General features: G+C 54.4%; 1 protein-coding gene across 2 annotated transcripts in view; it reads left to right on the top strand.

Moving 5' to 3' along the window:
- The window catches only part of SEMA4B (semaphorin 4B), a 39,391-nt gene that overhangs the window by 17,555 nt on the left and 6,200 nt on the right, over positions 1–15,636 (top strand). For both annotated transcript variants that reach the window (XM_082619317.1, XM_082619316.1), the window contains 6 exons: positions 11,611–11,774; positions 11,937–11,999; positions 13,564–13,662; positions 14,336–14,447; positions 14,729–14,842; positions 14,984–15,135. In XM_082619317.1, the coding sequence (XP_082475443.1) occupies positions 11,611–11,774; positions 11,937–11,999; positions 13,564–13,662; positions 14,336–14,447; positions 14,729–14,842; positions 14,984–15,135 (704 nt within the window). The remainder of the gene's footprint in view (positions 1–11,610; positions 11,775–11,936; positions 12,000–13,563; positions 13,663–14,335; positions 14,448–14,728; positions 14,843–14,983; positions 15,136–15,636) is intronic.

The following is a 15,636-nucleotide window of genomic DNA, read 5'->3' as shown; positions in this document are numbered from 1 at the left end:
GCAGTCAGGACAGAAGCCTTGCAGTGGTCAGGAGCAGGAGAGATGTGGAGTGGAAGCAGTGGGCCCGGGTGTGCTGTGCCTTCCAGCCTGGCCGTGCAGGCAGAAACCAAACAACCTGCTGCTATGCTCATGAAAGTCATGTCGGGTCCCCTTATTTGGGCAATTAAAAGGAGTTATTAATTTCCCCCTGCCCCAGAAGTGCCTGGCTGGAAGACTCGACACAGTGTTTCCAAACTAGACTGGATATAAATCCCTAGGCCTGCAAACCGCAGTCAACAAAACCCCATTGAGCAGAGAGAACAGCGCATTGGCCTGAATCAGCTGCTTGTCCTCTGACCTGGAGTGGGCACCCAGGGTCATAGCTGCCCTGGGAAGCCCCATGCAAGCCACTTTCGAAGTCTTTTCCTGGCTAGTTACCGGCCTCCCTCCTTGATGCGGCCTCAGCTTGACATGAGCATTTGTCTTCAGCTCTGTCCTGTGGGCTGGCATCTTCATGGCCCTTCAGCGCAGAGCTGTAACCATGGTGCTAACAGACGGCTCACTGCACAACCTGGGGCAAGTGCCCACCTCCTCCAAGCCCATTTTCACATTGGCAAGATGGGAGTAATAGCAGGATCCATCTCTCAGGGTCCTGAGAGGATTATGTGAAATAATGTGTGTAAAGTGTTTGGCCCGGTGCCTGGCACGTGCTACGTCCCCAGTAAAAGGTAGTGGCTACTCTTCTTTGTGGTGGAAATTCCCTGCCCGCCTTGCTGGGTGAGGTTATTTGTATCAATTGGGTAGATACTGGTGAGCGCTGGCTGTATACAGGCCCTCTGCTAGGTGCTAAGAGCTTCCGGCCAGGGAATGAAGTGGTGCAGACCCCACCCCCTAACCCGGGGTAGGAGACCAAGCAAGTCCCCCGAGGGCTGATTGGATGCCATCGTCAGGGGTCCTGCTTAATTTAGTCCACTTTTCAGGTGCTCCTGGTTCAGCTCTTTCAAAGTCCTCCTCTGCCCCGAGAACCTCCTCTGCCTGGGGCTGGACCGCACCTCTGCCTCCTCCGTGTCCCTGGTTGCCTCCACTCTGCCCTCTGCATATCCCACATGTAGCTGGGTGTTGAAATGCCTGTGTGCCAGCCCAGCAAAGCTCTGAGCTTGCACAACTTTTGGGGCACAGCTGGATACACCTGCACGTTCCTCTCCGAGTCAGGGGAGACAGAGAGGATGGCACGGGGCCTGGAGAAAAAGCTGGACTCAGGTCATGTCCGTCACGCCTTCCTTTGTCCCCTTTCTTAGGGCCTGTGGCCCCACTCCCCCATCCCTGGGTGCTCAGGATCGGAGGCCTCTGATGTGGTCCTCCGGGTGGGTCGAGGGGGAAGAGGAGTGAGAAAATATGAGACTCTCATGGTCTGGGCTGGCCTGACCTCAGGAGCTCCTGCTGCTTTCTCCTAGCCAGCACCCCCGCCCCTCCCCCTGCCTCTCCTCTTCCTCGCATTCTGACCTCCCTCTCCTGGCAATGCTTCCCCAAGTCCAGGATGGAAAGTAGAGCCCTGTGTGGTCCCCCTGGTCACTCTTTAGCCACCCACCACTCCTGTGTGACCATCTCCACTACGGGGCAGGAACCAGCCCTTAGGTGGCACAGCTGGCATCCTTATGTTTGTGTTCCACCATCCAGCACCTAGAAGAAGGTAGAAGGTAAGGTAGTAGGTATAGGGCTACTGTGGGCACCAGGCTTTTAGTATATTATTTCCACTTACATGGTATATGGAATTATCCCCATTTTACAGTTAAGATAGCTGAGGTTCAGAGAAGAGAAGTATCTTGTCCACGTCACACAGTTCTGCCTTGCAAGCCTGCGACCTGACCTGTTCTCTGTGGGACTTGTTTGGTCTGCACTCATGGGTCCATCTGAGAAGCCCATCCTGACAGCTTAGTGGAGTTCAGAGAGGTGGGGGGCCTGTGGTGAGGGGGTTTCAGTGGGGATAATAGACAGTAGACAGAAACCTCTCATTTTATCTTCAATTCTTTTTTTTTTAAATTTTATTTATTTATTTTTGGCTGCGTTGGGCCTCCGTTGCTGTGCGCAGGCTTTCTCTAGTTGTAGCGAGCGGGCGCTACTCTTTCGTTATGGTGTGCGGGTTTCTCATTGCGGTGGCTTCTCTTGTTGCAGAGCATGAGTTCTAGGGGTGCGGGCTTCAGTAGTTGTGGCACGCGGGCTTAGCAGTTGTGGCTCATGGGCTTAGTTGTTCCGCGGCATGTGGGCTCTTCCCGGACCAGGGCTCGAACCCGTGTCCCCTGCATTGGCAGGTGGATTCCCAACCACTGCGCCACCAGGGGAGCCCCATATCTTTAATTCTAAAGAGGGGCCAAGTGAACTGACTTGCTGCCTCCCTCTTGGCCTCCCCTTGCCCATCCTCTGAGAGAGGTGTTAACTGGAAGAGGGAAGAAAACCACCCGGGAGGGAGCATCCAGTGTGTGCTGGGTGCTGGCCTGGGGTATGGAGGTGCTGTTGTTTCATCTCGTACAGATAGATGAGGGACCCGAGGCTCTGAGAAGAGAACTCATATTGTCAGGGCCGTGCAGCTAGAAGTTTCGGGGCAAAGCCTTGGACCACCAGCTCTCTGCCTCAAGAATCACATTCTTTCCATGAGAACATCTGGCTCCTGTTTCACCTGTGAAAATGTACAAAAGCAGCGAAATGACCCAGCTCAGCCCCTGAATAATTGGTCGGTTATGTATTTCCATCTGGTAAAGAAATCTATTGAGGTCACTCCTTGGATGGGACAAGGGATCCAGCTAAGGCCCTGATGGCACAGCCATGGTTGGAAATAGGGCAGACCCGGCAGACTTGGCCAGGAGCACGGTGCGCCGGAGACTGGGGCAAACGTCTCAGACGGACGTTTGCAAACGGGGGAGCAACAGGCCAGAGCCAGCACGGAGATATATTTTGTTTGGCATGCAAGTGTTTTAGAAAATTTTTAATGAGTCACCAATATTTAAAACTCAGGAAATTTTCTATAAAAATCCAGGTTTCCAGCTCTTCTGAGGACCTGATGAGGCTTAGCCCTCATTCCATTGAGTAGCAATGGTCTGGGGGGAAGCAGCAGCTACCCCTTCAGAGGGGCTCCTGCCTGTAGGAGGCTCCACCCCCACCTGCCCTTGTCCCCTTCCCTGTACAAGTAGGCTTCCGAGGTGGCCAGGGGCTGGGGGTTTACTCAGAGCAAGGATGAAGAGTGGGGGGCGGGCGGCATGGGTAGGGCCAGTCCTAATTGTTGGTGGCCCCCTAACCCTGGGAGCTTGGCATTTCCACGTGCTGCGTTTATTTGGTCTTCCCAGCAACCCTGCGAGGGCTCCCTCCCAGAAACGGCAGGTATCTTGTCTAACTGGTCAGTGATAATAGTCAGGACTCACACACAGACCTTGTGACTCTCCTTTCTGGTCCCTGTGGCCTCTCCCGTCTCCCTGCAGCACTTTCAGCTGTCACATTTCCATCTAGACCCTGGGATTCCAGAACTGAGCTCTGGGGAGGGGACAGGGCAGAGGCCATGCTTCTCAGACACACTCTCGCGATCGTGAGGCTTCAGGACCTCTGGACTGCCCCCTTTGAATCTGGTGTCCGTCCCTGGACCAGAGCACCCTGAATTGGGACTTGGGACTCTCTTAGTCATTCATTCAATCAACAAATGTTTATTGAACAACTCCTTGGAACTCCCCTGGCCAGATGATACAAATATGGGCTACAAATAATAAGATAGTTTTGATCCTCAAGGATCAAAGCTTGGTGAGGAAGACAGGCATCTGAGGCCCATCATCGTCAAATAATGTGGCCAGTGCACCGCGAGAGGTGTGAGCAGGAAATGATGGGTGCACAGGGAAGGGGCCCTCGCCCAGCCGGGGATTCAGGAAGGCCTCCTGGAGGAGGTGAAACCGAGCTGTGTCTCAAAGGATGAGTAGGAGTTAGTCAAAAGGAAGGGCATTCTGGGCAGGGGGACTGCCTGGGCAAAGACTGGCGAGGAGAAATAGGACCTTGAGTCGAAGTTCACACCTTTGAAATGGGAGGGGGATGTGGCAAGGGCTGACGAGTTAGGGGCTGGGACATAGGGACACAGAACCGTGACAGTCCCCAGAGAGCCCTCTGACCTCAGTGTAGCAGCTGGGCTGGGGGCAGGGGCCAGGTGGGAGGCTGCTGCAGTGGCTCTGGTGAGAGAGGGCAGTGACCCGGTTCAGGCCCGAGGTAGCGGGGATGGTGAGGGGAATAGATTTGGACAATATTGAGGGGGGAGTCTTGGCAGGTTTTGAGCATGGATTAGATGTCCACGGTGAGGGAGAGGGAGATAGAAAGTGTGACTCACAGGTTTCCAGCCCGCTGAGCTGTGCTACCCCAAAGACGCAAGATCCCAAGCCGAGGAGTGGTCTGGAAGGGGGCAGTGGAGGAGGTGCCCGTGGAGGGTCTCCTGCGCATAGTGGGGTCTGGCGTGCTGGAGGACGACCTGCATACTGGAGGATGAAGAGATTTGGGAGTTGCCAGCATCCAGGACATTGAAGCGATGGGCGTGGATGTGTGGCCCAAGGGCCAAGGGCCGACCCCAGTGAACAAGAACATTCAAGAGCGAGGCCTAGAGAGGCTGAAGGTGATTAATAATACAGACTCTGGAGCTGGTGACCCAGGTTCAAATCCCAGCTCCACTGCTCTTCCTAACTGGGTAACTGAGGGCAAGTCATTTCACGTGTGCCTCGGTTCTCCCGCCCGAAAAAAACAGATGGTAATTCCTACCTGACAATGACCTGGCCAGAATTACGTGCACCAGCCCATTTAAAGTGCTGAGTAAGTGCTACAGCGCATCAGCTCCTGGAGGGATGGAGGCCCGGGGGGAGTGTGAAGGAGACGTGAGGCAACTCTTGAGACCAGTGTGGCAGACCCCCAGAGGACAGGGGATCCCCGCCAGGCTGTGCCCCTCGGTGTCTGGGGTTTGGCAGCGAGGCGATGCCCGGGCCCTGGCGAGTATGGGCCTGGTTCGGGCCTGACCCCCAGGCAGGAAGTGAGTGGGAGGTAAGGGACGGAGATGGCGCGGGGTGGCTCTTCTCCTTAGGAGTTTGGCTGAGAAGGGAGGAGGGAGGCACACACATTTCTAGGATAGATACCGAGGGAAAATAAAATTCTTTGAGAGGCAGAGGTTGATGACACAGGATTCAGTTTCTGAGGAGATGGAGGATGGGAAGTTGAGGTTGTTTATGCCTGATGGCCCCAGTTTCCTTAGAAAAGGGGGGCCTCTGAGAGGAGGAAGATGGGGGTAGAGGCTTCAGGAGAGAGGGGACAGCCAGCCCCGGGGCAGAGGGCCGGAGGAGCTGACCTTGGTCCTTGGTGGGCGGGTGGGGGTCAGGCTTCCAAGGTGATGGCAGTTCATGACGGGTCCTGGGTTAAGACTCTGTTGTCCAGATGGACACAAGGGGAGTGTCTGTGAGGGGTGGGGGCCACCTGGTGATTCTGGCAGGAGCACTTGGCCAGCTCACCTGGGGCGGTAGCAGCAGCCAGCTGGGAAGCGGGCTTTCCCGAGCGTGCATGCCCCAGGAACACGGGATGTTTCTAGGCTGGGTTCCCTTGATTTCTTGCCTCTTTCTTGGTTACCTCAGTCCATGGGGAGCACTTGTGGCACACAGTCCCCTTCCCCTATCAAGAGTGACCCTTGCCTGGCTGGGGTCTCTACCCTGGCATTGGCCTGTTGACAGCAGTTTGGCGTGCCGCTTCCAGCCCATCTGGCCGCGCTTCCCCGACATTGGGCAGTGGGGAAGGAGGACGCGCAAACAGGCATCCAGGTGGATGGCTGCCTTGCCCTAGTTTGCTGCTGAGTCAGCGCTCCTGTCCTGGAGGTGGTGCTTCTGCTGGTGCAAGTGGGTCCAAGGGTCCTGTGTGACTCCCTGGGGAAGAGGTGCTCCAACAGAGCCTTGGGAGGCTCTCAGGGATTTGTCCAGGGCCCAGACCCCTCTCTGGGGACCTTGTGATTCAAGCCGAGGGGCAGCCAGCTGCCCACCACGCCTCACCCCCGTTCCCTTCCAGGCCCTGACTCCGCAGGGAAGCTGGTGTCTTCTGGCCTAGTCCTGCTGGGGCCTGTGGGCGGGGGGAGGGGGGGTGCTGTTAAGGCCAGGTCAGCGTCAGCTGTGGTGCCCCCGGAGCCACAGTGGAGGGAAAGGTGGGGCGGGGCTCTGAGTCATGGCCCTGCTGCTGCAGCGCCTGGTTGGCAGGGTGGGGATTGCCCGGGGTGGGGATGGTGCTGAGCCCTGTTCCCAGCTCACCCCAGAGAGCTCCAAGCTTCCGGCTGAGTCACAGGCCTGGGGAGAAACTCTAGATGAGGCTGGGGGCTGAGTTGTTCCCGCATCACTTCCTGCGGAGAGCCCAGGCCCTGAGGGTGTGGGAGTGGGGCTCTGCAGGTAGCTCTGACCCTCTCTCCAAGGGCGAGGCCGAGGGTGGAAAGGGCTCAAGGCCTCGAGGTGGGACAGCCCCAGGCTAGCCACCATCCTGCCTTCTTGGAGCCCTGGAGGGTGGAAAGGGCTCAAGGCCTCAGAGGTGGGACAGCCCCAGGCCAGCCGCCATCCTGCCTTCTTGGAGCCCTAGAGAAGCCACTGGCTCAGGCCTGCCCAGGCTAGATGGGACGGCTTCATCCCACCTGGGAGAACTGGTCACAGCTTCAGGCAGGCCGGCTTTCTCTGCACTGGACTAACCCGCTGGGTAGAGGGTGTGGAGGATGTCTGAGCAGCACAGGTAGCCCAGGAGACCACACAAGACACTCTGTTTCCACACAGAGAGCAGGGTAGACACTACGACTGACCCCGAGGTGGGCCAGCACTCACGGAGCTGAGTGCACAAACACCTCCTTTTAGTCGCCTCTGCAGATAGTACCCCAGAGCGAACACACAAGCATGGACAAGCCCTGTGGTAGGGTGTACACGCACACAAACACACACACGGGCAAGCTGAGGCAGGAACCCCACTCAGAACACCGCCGAGCAGGGACCAGCTCTCGCACACCGCATGGGCCCGTGACACCAGTCCGTGTCTGAGCTGTTGCTCTCTGCTTGGCCATGAGCCCCTCATGTGACCAAACGCAGGCCTAGGTTAGAATGGCCCAGGATGAGTTTGTTAGCCACGAGGACCAGGGAGGCCCAGCCCTTCAAAGCAACCCTGTTTTTCTGGCAGCTCTCGCTGGGCTGGATTTTCCTGCAGGGCTTTTTGATTTTGTTTTTGATCCACTCAAGTGTTGATCGTGTGCCAGACACTGTGCCAACACTGGGATAACGTGTGCGAAGTTGTATTGAGTAAAGCTCCCAGTAAATGTGGGTGGTTATTATGTATGTTATTATTTACATATATAATCTCATTTCTTTTTGTAACAATCCTATGAGGCGAGGTGGTATTATCCTCATTTTATAGATAAGGAAAGTGAGGCTTCAAATGTTAAGTGGCTTGTCCTGGTAGCAAACGGACAGTAAGTGACAGAGGCAGGATTTGAACCTAGGTCTCTGACTCGAGTCTGTGCTGCTAATCTCTGCTGCACTGAGACTCCCAGTTGGTAAGCCAGCCCCACTGACTGGCCCTGGTGAAGTCCACAGGGCAAGAGGGGTCACAGAGGGCCAGGCCTTCAGGACACCATGGCTTTGAGTCTGAGAGACACAGGGCAGAGGGGTGAAGAGCAGCATCCCCAGAATGGGAGTGCGTGGTGTGAGGGGCCCCTCGCCCGTTTCTCCCAGACGTTTTCTGTCCCTTGGCTGTTTCACTGACTGGACTCCCGGCGTGACTGGAGGAGGTGTGGGGGCCTCTTGAGCAGCTGGCTTCTTTGGAGGGCTGGGCTGGACATGGGCTGGGCAGCTGGCGCCCTGGCTGGCCCTCCAACCTGGCTGTGCTCTGTCTGCATGACCCTTGGCAAGTCTTCCCACCCAGCCCAGGCCTGAGTTAGTCTGATCTGCCACCTGGACTGAAGCTTATCTCTGACCTTTGGCATTTCTGTATCTGGGCAGATTCCAAGAGCAGCCTCCTGCCCAGACTTACGGGACCCGTCTGGGTAGAAATGCCCCTCCTCTGTAGGCAGATAAGCATGGGCATATGTGAGCCAGCCTTGCTGTCAGGAGCCTGGAGGGCTGCAAAAGATGAGGAGGGATTGTGGTAGCCGTTTGCCCTGGTCTAACTGACTCCTTGTGAGCCTGCTGTGGGTTTTTTTTTTTCATTATCCCCATGATGCATATGAGAAAACTACAGTTCGGTGAGATGATGTCCAAACTGCCCTACAAAGGACCTACCTACACGGAGCTTCTCAAAGTGTGCTCCTTGGGCCTCCAACTTCAGAAATCCCCTGGGAGCTCATACAATTGCATGTTCTCAGGCCCCATCCCAAGCCAGCAGCGTCAGAGTCTCCAGGGCCAGGTCGTGGATCTAGAGTTTAGATCTTCCAGGTGCTTTTGCTGCATCCAGCAGTTTGCAGACCAGGAGTCCAAGGAGGAGACCTCCTGAGCTGGCCTTCTATCACAGCTTCTGTTTTGCTGTGGGGCTTTGTGTAAGTTGCTTAATGACTCTGAGCTTCAATTTCTTCATTTGTAACCTGGAGATAGTAGCAGTTCCTACCTCACAGGATCATCGTGAGCACCCAGGGAGTTAATATCTGCAACATGTTTACCCAGCACCTTCCTGTGGTGGCCAACGGGAGGGGTCTCTTTTGGGGGGGGGCGCGGTTCTTCCCGGACCAGAATGCAAAATGGTCAGGTTGCTCGTTCCAGAAGGCTGACCAGCTCATCAGCACAAAGTACAAGCAATGTAATTGAGCCCCAATTACGTGTTGGGAAACTTTCTGGTTGGGAAAAGTAGGGGGTTAGTGCTGGAAACTTTCCTTGGGCCTCCCAGTATATAGAGTGCTGATAGGAAGTGGTGAGGAGTTGGGAATTTGAGGCCAAAGACCTGGAGTCTAGTGTGATTCTGGACTTAAGTGTTCAAAGAGAGGCCTTAACTTCTCCAGACCACAGCTGCCCTATGTGGTTTCAGTAACAGAGTTCAGGTTCCGGACATTAGGCTGGACTTTGCCCTGTGAACTCCCAGTGCAGTCCCTGTTTCGGCTCTGGTTCTAGAGTGACAAGCCACCTAGCTGCAGATTCCCTGTAGGTTCCTGCACCGGTACCTTGTGATACTACCCTCCCTCATCAGGAAGGGAACAGCCTTAGAAACTCCGTCATTCCTGTTTGCTGGTGGGACGTCCCAGTATATGTGCTAGGAAGTGCTACCGAAGGGCTTCCTTCACCATTAGCAACCAGGTAAAAAGCTTGGCTTCTCCAGAAAGGCTGGTATGTGTTCTTCCTCTTGAATAATGAGGACAGGGTAACTTGATTTTCGTTTTCTCTTTGACCACTGGGAGGCTCAGCGCTAAATGTGGAGCCCATCTCTGGTAGCTGTGTGAGGACCTTATGACCTGCTGATGTGAAACCTGTCCTTCGTTTCTGGTTTAGATGTTTTCTTCAGATGTGTTTTTTCCTCCACTCCTGATGTTAGTGTTTATATTTTACTACCTTCTTTTCTTTGTGTTTCCTCGCCCTTTGTGGAACCAGGCTGGGGGTATGTAAAAACACTCACCATGTAAACACACATGAAGCTGTCTTCTCAACTGCTTTGTTGGCATGTTGCATTTTTTGCTTCCTCAGCTTCATGAAGCTATTTGTCTGCGTGGTTGCAATCCACTGGTCAGTTAGGAGATGCCTGGGGTTGGGTAGGGTGGCTGCTTTTTGCTTGTTTTTCTTTTCTTATCAGCTGCTTTGAATTTTTAAAATAATTTCTCTCCAAATCCATTAGTCACTGAAAGCACAGATGGTATCGTGGTGGATAGATGTGTGTGTTTATTTTTTTCTTCTTCTTCCTTTTCTTCTGATTTATTTCTTTAGCATTGCACAAGTATAGCCTGTAGAATCCAAAAATGATAACAAGTGCAAAGGGAAAAAAAATTACCTATAATTCCACCAGGGATACCACTTTCCAGCATTTTGTGATTCACCCTTCTGGATTTTTTTCTATGTTTATGTTTTTCCCACAAACAAATAGAATCTAACTATGCATACTGTTTTATAACCTTCATTTTCATTTAATGAAAGATACTTGAAATTTATATCAAAGATACATGCACATAATTTTTTTTTTAAGCATAGAAGGACTTATTGTGAAAAGCAGTAACTGCCTGAGTCTTCCCCAGCCCCAGGCCTGGGTAAAAGGTGCAATTTTAATCATTTAGACTTCTTGTTATACAGTGGTTTCCTCCACTTAAGTAAAATGCTTATCCCACGATTTCTTGGCTTATCTGACTTACTTGGCTTATCTGACTTGCTGCTGAGAAAAATAAAGCTTTCCATCAGTTCCATCACCCTTCCCCACTTCCTCCAAATATTTTCTGCCACTATATTTGGTTACCTTTGCAATTTAAAATAAGATACTTAAGGACTTCCCTGGTGGTCCAGTGGTTGAGACTCCCAGCTTCCACTGCAGGGGGCGCAGGTTCGATCCCTGGTCAGGGAACTAAGATCCCATATGCGGCGGGTGGGCAGGTGGGGAGGGGGTGTGGGAAAATAAAATAAAATAATATACTTAAGCCTCAGTGTCTTGTTCCACTAACCACGGACAGTCTCTTGTGGCCCTGATTGCTCTCAGAGGAAGATATGGAGACTCGACTTTTTCCTTGACTCCCCTGGCCCCCAGCATCACAATGCCTGTCTGTTGTACATTCAATGTAACATTTACGTTCTGTTTAATAACCATACATCTTCCATGAGTGACTGTGAGGCAGTATAGTTGAAGACCAGCACCCCATGTTTGCATTCCTCTGTAAATCATGTTCACTGCAGCCCACAGGAGTGGGCTGTGCTTATAAGTCCTTCTCTTTGGGTCTAACGCCACTCCAAGGAGAATGTTAAATATACTTTCCTTTCTTATATTCCGTCAGGTGCTCAAAATCCATCACTTTATATTCTAGTTCGCTTCATATTTTGACCATGCTTTTTTTTTTTTTTTTTACGGTACGCGGGCCTCTCACTGTTGTGGCCTCTCCCGTTGCGGAGCACAGGCTCCGGCCGCGCAGGCTCAGTGGCCACGGCTCACGGGCCCAGCCGCTCCGCGGCATGTGGGATCTTCCCGGACCGGGGCACGAACCCGCGTCCCCTGCATTGGCAGGCGGACTCTCAACCACTGTGCCACCAGGGAAGCCCGACCATGCTTTTTTATGTAACTCTGTTTGCTTGTTGGTCTGGAGTTTCTAATACAATAGCATTTTACCAGCTGCATAGTATTCCAGCAAAGGAAGTATTTGGGTTTATTTTCACCTAGTCCCCTGTGGTTGGACATTTAGGTTGTTTCAATTTTTCATTAATGTGAATGGTGCTATGATTGATGTTCTTTTACGTTCATCATTGTGCCTTTGTCTCGTACATAATGTTTGAGGGTCCGGGAATGCTGCTCCCCTTAAATCCGATCGCCTTGTCCCCAGCCCCATGCCACCCACTGCTTTGCTGATCTACCTTCAATCAGACCGGTGCATTCTAGAGGTTGGTATAGGAGGGGTTCTTGTGGGAGGGGGGCCCCCTAGGTAATGTCCATCGATCGTCCTCTCTCCAGGCTCTGAAAAGCGGTCACTCCTCAGATTTGAAGTGGATCACATCTCCAACTATACAGCCCTCCTGCTGAGCAGGGATGGCAGGACTCTATACGTGGGTGCTCGAGAGGCCCTCTTTGCGCTCAACAGCAGCATCAGCTTCCTGCCGGGCGGGGGGTACCAGGAGGTGAGATGATGCTGGGGGACGGCTAGCCTGGGTGGAGGGTGCCAGTGGGGAAGATGGAACTTCTGGGTCCGAGGATGATGCAAACAGGAGAGGGGAAAGGAAGAGAGGGGCATATCCTTCGTTCCCACTTGCACACTTACCTTCCCCTTTCTAATTCCCCAGCTGCTGTGGAGCGCAGACACAGAGAGGAAACAGCAGTGCAGCTTCAAGGGCAAGGACCCACAGGTGAGCTAGCACCTGGAGGTGACTTGGGCTGAAGGAGGGACAGAGGGTGGTAGATCTGGGCCCGGGATGGAGGCAGGAGGTGGGAGCAGATGCAGCGAGCTGTGGTAGAAAGGGCATAGGCTTCTGAGATGGCCAGACCTGGGTTAGAGTCTCAGCCCTACACTTACTATGTCTGTGACATTGGACAAGTAAGTACATTTGCCTCTCTGAGCCTTGGTAAAATGGGGATAATGATGCCTGTCTCACTGGACTTACCGTGAGGATTCAATGAGCTAATAGGTATAAGGCACCTGGCACATAATAAGTGCCAAATAAACATCAGCTTCCAGCATGAGCAGTGATTGGGTGGGGGTGGGAGTCTATCCTTCTGAGGGTGGTGCCTGATGTAGCAGGTCTGACATAATCCTGGCTTGGTTTTGGCCAGACCAATGGGTGGGAGCCAGTCCAGCCTGGGGTTCTCTGGGAGGACTCCTCACCATTCCCAGAGGCCTTCCTGGTCCTGAGTGCAGCAGAGGGCAGTTAAGGTGAAAGCAGAAGAGCACCGGACTTGGGGTCAAGACACAGGTTCAAGTCCTGACCACCCCTGATTTCTTTTATTCAGCAGAAATGTATTAAGCACTTGCTCTGTGCCCAGGTGCTTTTAGACACTGGTTATTGTATCATCGTGAAACAGAAGGTCAGGTTTAAAAGGTGGTCAGGTTACACTTCATTTAAAAAGTGACATTTGAGCCAAGATTACTTGGCTCAAATGAGGTGAGGGAGTTGACATGGGGGAGGAACAGGACTGTAGATTTCACTCTGAGTGAGGTATGTGGGGAACCACTGGCTGGCTGAGCAGGACAGTGACGTGGTCTGGCGTGCATTTGCAAAAGGTCACTCTGGCCGCGGTGGTGGAGAGCGGCCTCGTTGGGGCGAGGACAGAGGGAGGGAGACCAGTGGGGGGCAAGAGGCGATGGTGCCCGGACCAGGGTTGGACCAATAAAGGGAGCGAGGAACGGTCGGATCCCGGAAGTATTTTGAAGATGGGGCCACCAGGATTTCCTGATGGAAGAACCAGGGTGGTGGATATCAGAGAGTCAAAGCTGGCCGTTAGGCTCAGGGCCTGAGGAGCTGAGAAGGCGGAGTAGCCGTCAGTGCAAGGGGCAGGTCCCGGAGGAGAGAGTTTGGTGGGAACAATCAGAAGCTCAGTAGACACGCTGTTAGAGCTGTTAGACACGCTCGCGGAGGCGATCCGCAAGTCTGGGGCCCAGGGTTCAGGGCTGTGTGTTTCCTCCTGCTCTGGGCGTAGCTGCCTCACCAGGTGGGGCCGAGACAGCTCAAAAGGGAGGGATTCTGTGCCTTCACCCCATACTGAAGAGAAGTTTTCCAATCACGGAACGACCTGAGGCCCAAGGTCCCCCATCTGCTTTTGCCCCACGAGGCTCCTGGAGTCTCGTTTACTCCAGGATTTGAGTACTGGGGAGCAGAGGCCTCACCCCCAGGGCTGGCCTTGCGTCCGGTGGGGAGGGCTCGGCGGTGCCCCCTGGTGGCTTGCTTGGGCCTGACATCCTCCTCCCTCCTCCAGCGGGACTGTCAAAACTACATCAAGATCCTCCTGCCACTCAACAGCAGCCACCTGTTCACCTGTGGCACCGCAGCCTTCAGCCCCGTGTGCACCTACATTGTGAGTGCCCCTCCTCACCCCGGGCTCGCCTGCGGCTGGCCTGGGAACTGCCTGTCTTTGTGCCCCAGGGAGCTGGTCTCTAGCACTGACCCCTGGTAAAGGGCAGGGCCCAGGGGGAGGCCTCTTGACAGCAGTGGGCCCCGAGAGCCCTGAGGCCCAGCCCCAGCCCTGATGGCCAGGTTGCCCTGCAGGGGGCGGCGGGGGGTGGGACTCCCCAGGCACAAAAATGCTGGCTGACCCACAATCACGCCCTCTTGCTTCCTCCAGCTCTTTCCCCTGCTCTCACTCAATTCCCGCCAGCCCACCTCGTCCACCCTCCTCAACACACGCATACCCTTACGTTTCTGCCCTACGCACACCTTCATAAAGGGTGGCATTTTGAGGCTTTGGAGCAACCAGCTTTGGAGTCAGACATACCTGAGTTTGAATCATGTCGCTGCCCTTTCCCGGCCCACATTGCCTTTCTAAGCCTCCTCTCCTCTCTGTTCCGTGGGGCAACAGTGCCCACCGCGTCAGGTCCTGGTGAGACGGTGCTGGGACTGTGCCCGGGGTGCCGGGATGAGAAGGACGGCCCATCAGACCCCTCCCTTCTCTCCAGCACACCTCCCTGTTCTCCCGCCGAGCCCCTCACTCCCTGGCGTGCCCCTGAGCTCTCCCATCTACTCCCCTGCAGAACATGGAGAACTTCACTCTGGCACAGGACGTGGTGGGGAACATCCTCCTGGAAGATGGCAAGGGCCGTTGTCCCTTTGACCCCAATTTCAAGTCCACGGCCCTGGTGGTGGGTGAGTTTTGGGGGTCAGGGGGGCAGGATGGGCTCATTGAGGCCTCATGTGAGGGCGGGCAGGGGAGCAGGGTGGGCCCCAGGTCTGAGCTGGTAGGTCCATGCCACACCGATTCCCAGGGGTTGCGGCGACCCTGGGCTGCCCTTGGGTTGGCTTTTCTTAGTTCCTACTCCCTCCTCTGACCTCCTCAAACAAGAAGGGCAGCACTCGTGTCACTCCGGGCCCTGAGCGGGAATGGGCTGTGCTGAGGGCTCATTCCCATGGGCATGTCCTCTTGGCAGATGGCGAGCTGTACACTGGAACAGTCAGCAGCTTCCAGGGGAATGACCCGGCCATCTCACGGAGCCAAAGCCTCCGCCCCACCAAGACGGAGAGCTCCCTCAACTGGCTACAAGGTGAAGTCCTCTTGCCCCACCCAGTGGGCTGTCACGGGGCCTCAGGGAGGGGGGCCCTGTCCACCCAGCAGGGCCTGAGAACAGAGTCTCGCCTGTCTGGGATCCCTGGGCTGACTCTGTGCTCCCCACTGGCCCCCACAGACCCAGGATTTGTGGCCTCAGCCTATATTCCTGAGAGCCTGGGCAGCCTGCAAGGGGACGATGACAAGATCTACTTCTTCTTCAGCGAGACTGGCCAGGAGTTTGAGTTCTTTGAGAACACCATCGTGTCCCGCATTGCCCGTGTCTGCAAGGTGAGCGGGCCGGGCCATCCCAGAGACCCCGAAGGCTCCTCGGGTACAGAACCAGAAGGCCCCGCACCTGTGGCCTTCTCCTGTCCTCCAGGAGGAATGGCTTGGCTACTGGCTCTTCTCTCTCACCTTTTCAGTTAAAATGTCTCTGTTTTTCCTTATTAAAAAAAACATGAAAATGTAGAAAAGTACACACGAAAATCACTTACAAGATAAGAGGCACCGTGGTATCGTGATTAAGAGCATAGACTCTAGAGCCAGGCTGCCTGGGTTCAAACCCTGCAGGTCGTGTGACCTTGGGCAGTTTCCTTACTGAGAAATCCGTTCAGTTTCCTTCTCTGTTCAGTGGGAATCATAACAAAACTCCCTCAGGGCTGTTAACGATCTGAGTAGGGCTTTTAGAGATGTGGTGAGCAACCACTAGTTGTCAGTTATTGGTGTTACAATCCCACCGTCCCACCACAAGAAGTTAGAATGTTCCTTGCTAATTTGTTTTTGGGCACG

Source organism: Mesoplodon mirus (genome assembly GCF_964341445.2).
Source record: "Mesoplodon mirus genome assembly, chromosome: 4".
NCBI classification, from domain to species: Eukaryota; Metazoa; Chordata; class Mammalia; order Artiodactyla; family Ziphiidae; genus Mesoplodon; species Mesoplodon mirus.
This window is presented reverse-complemented; position numbering and strand designations above follow the sequence as displayed.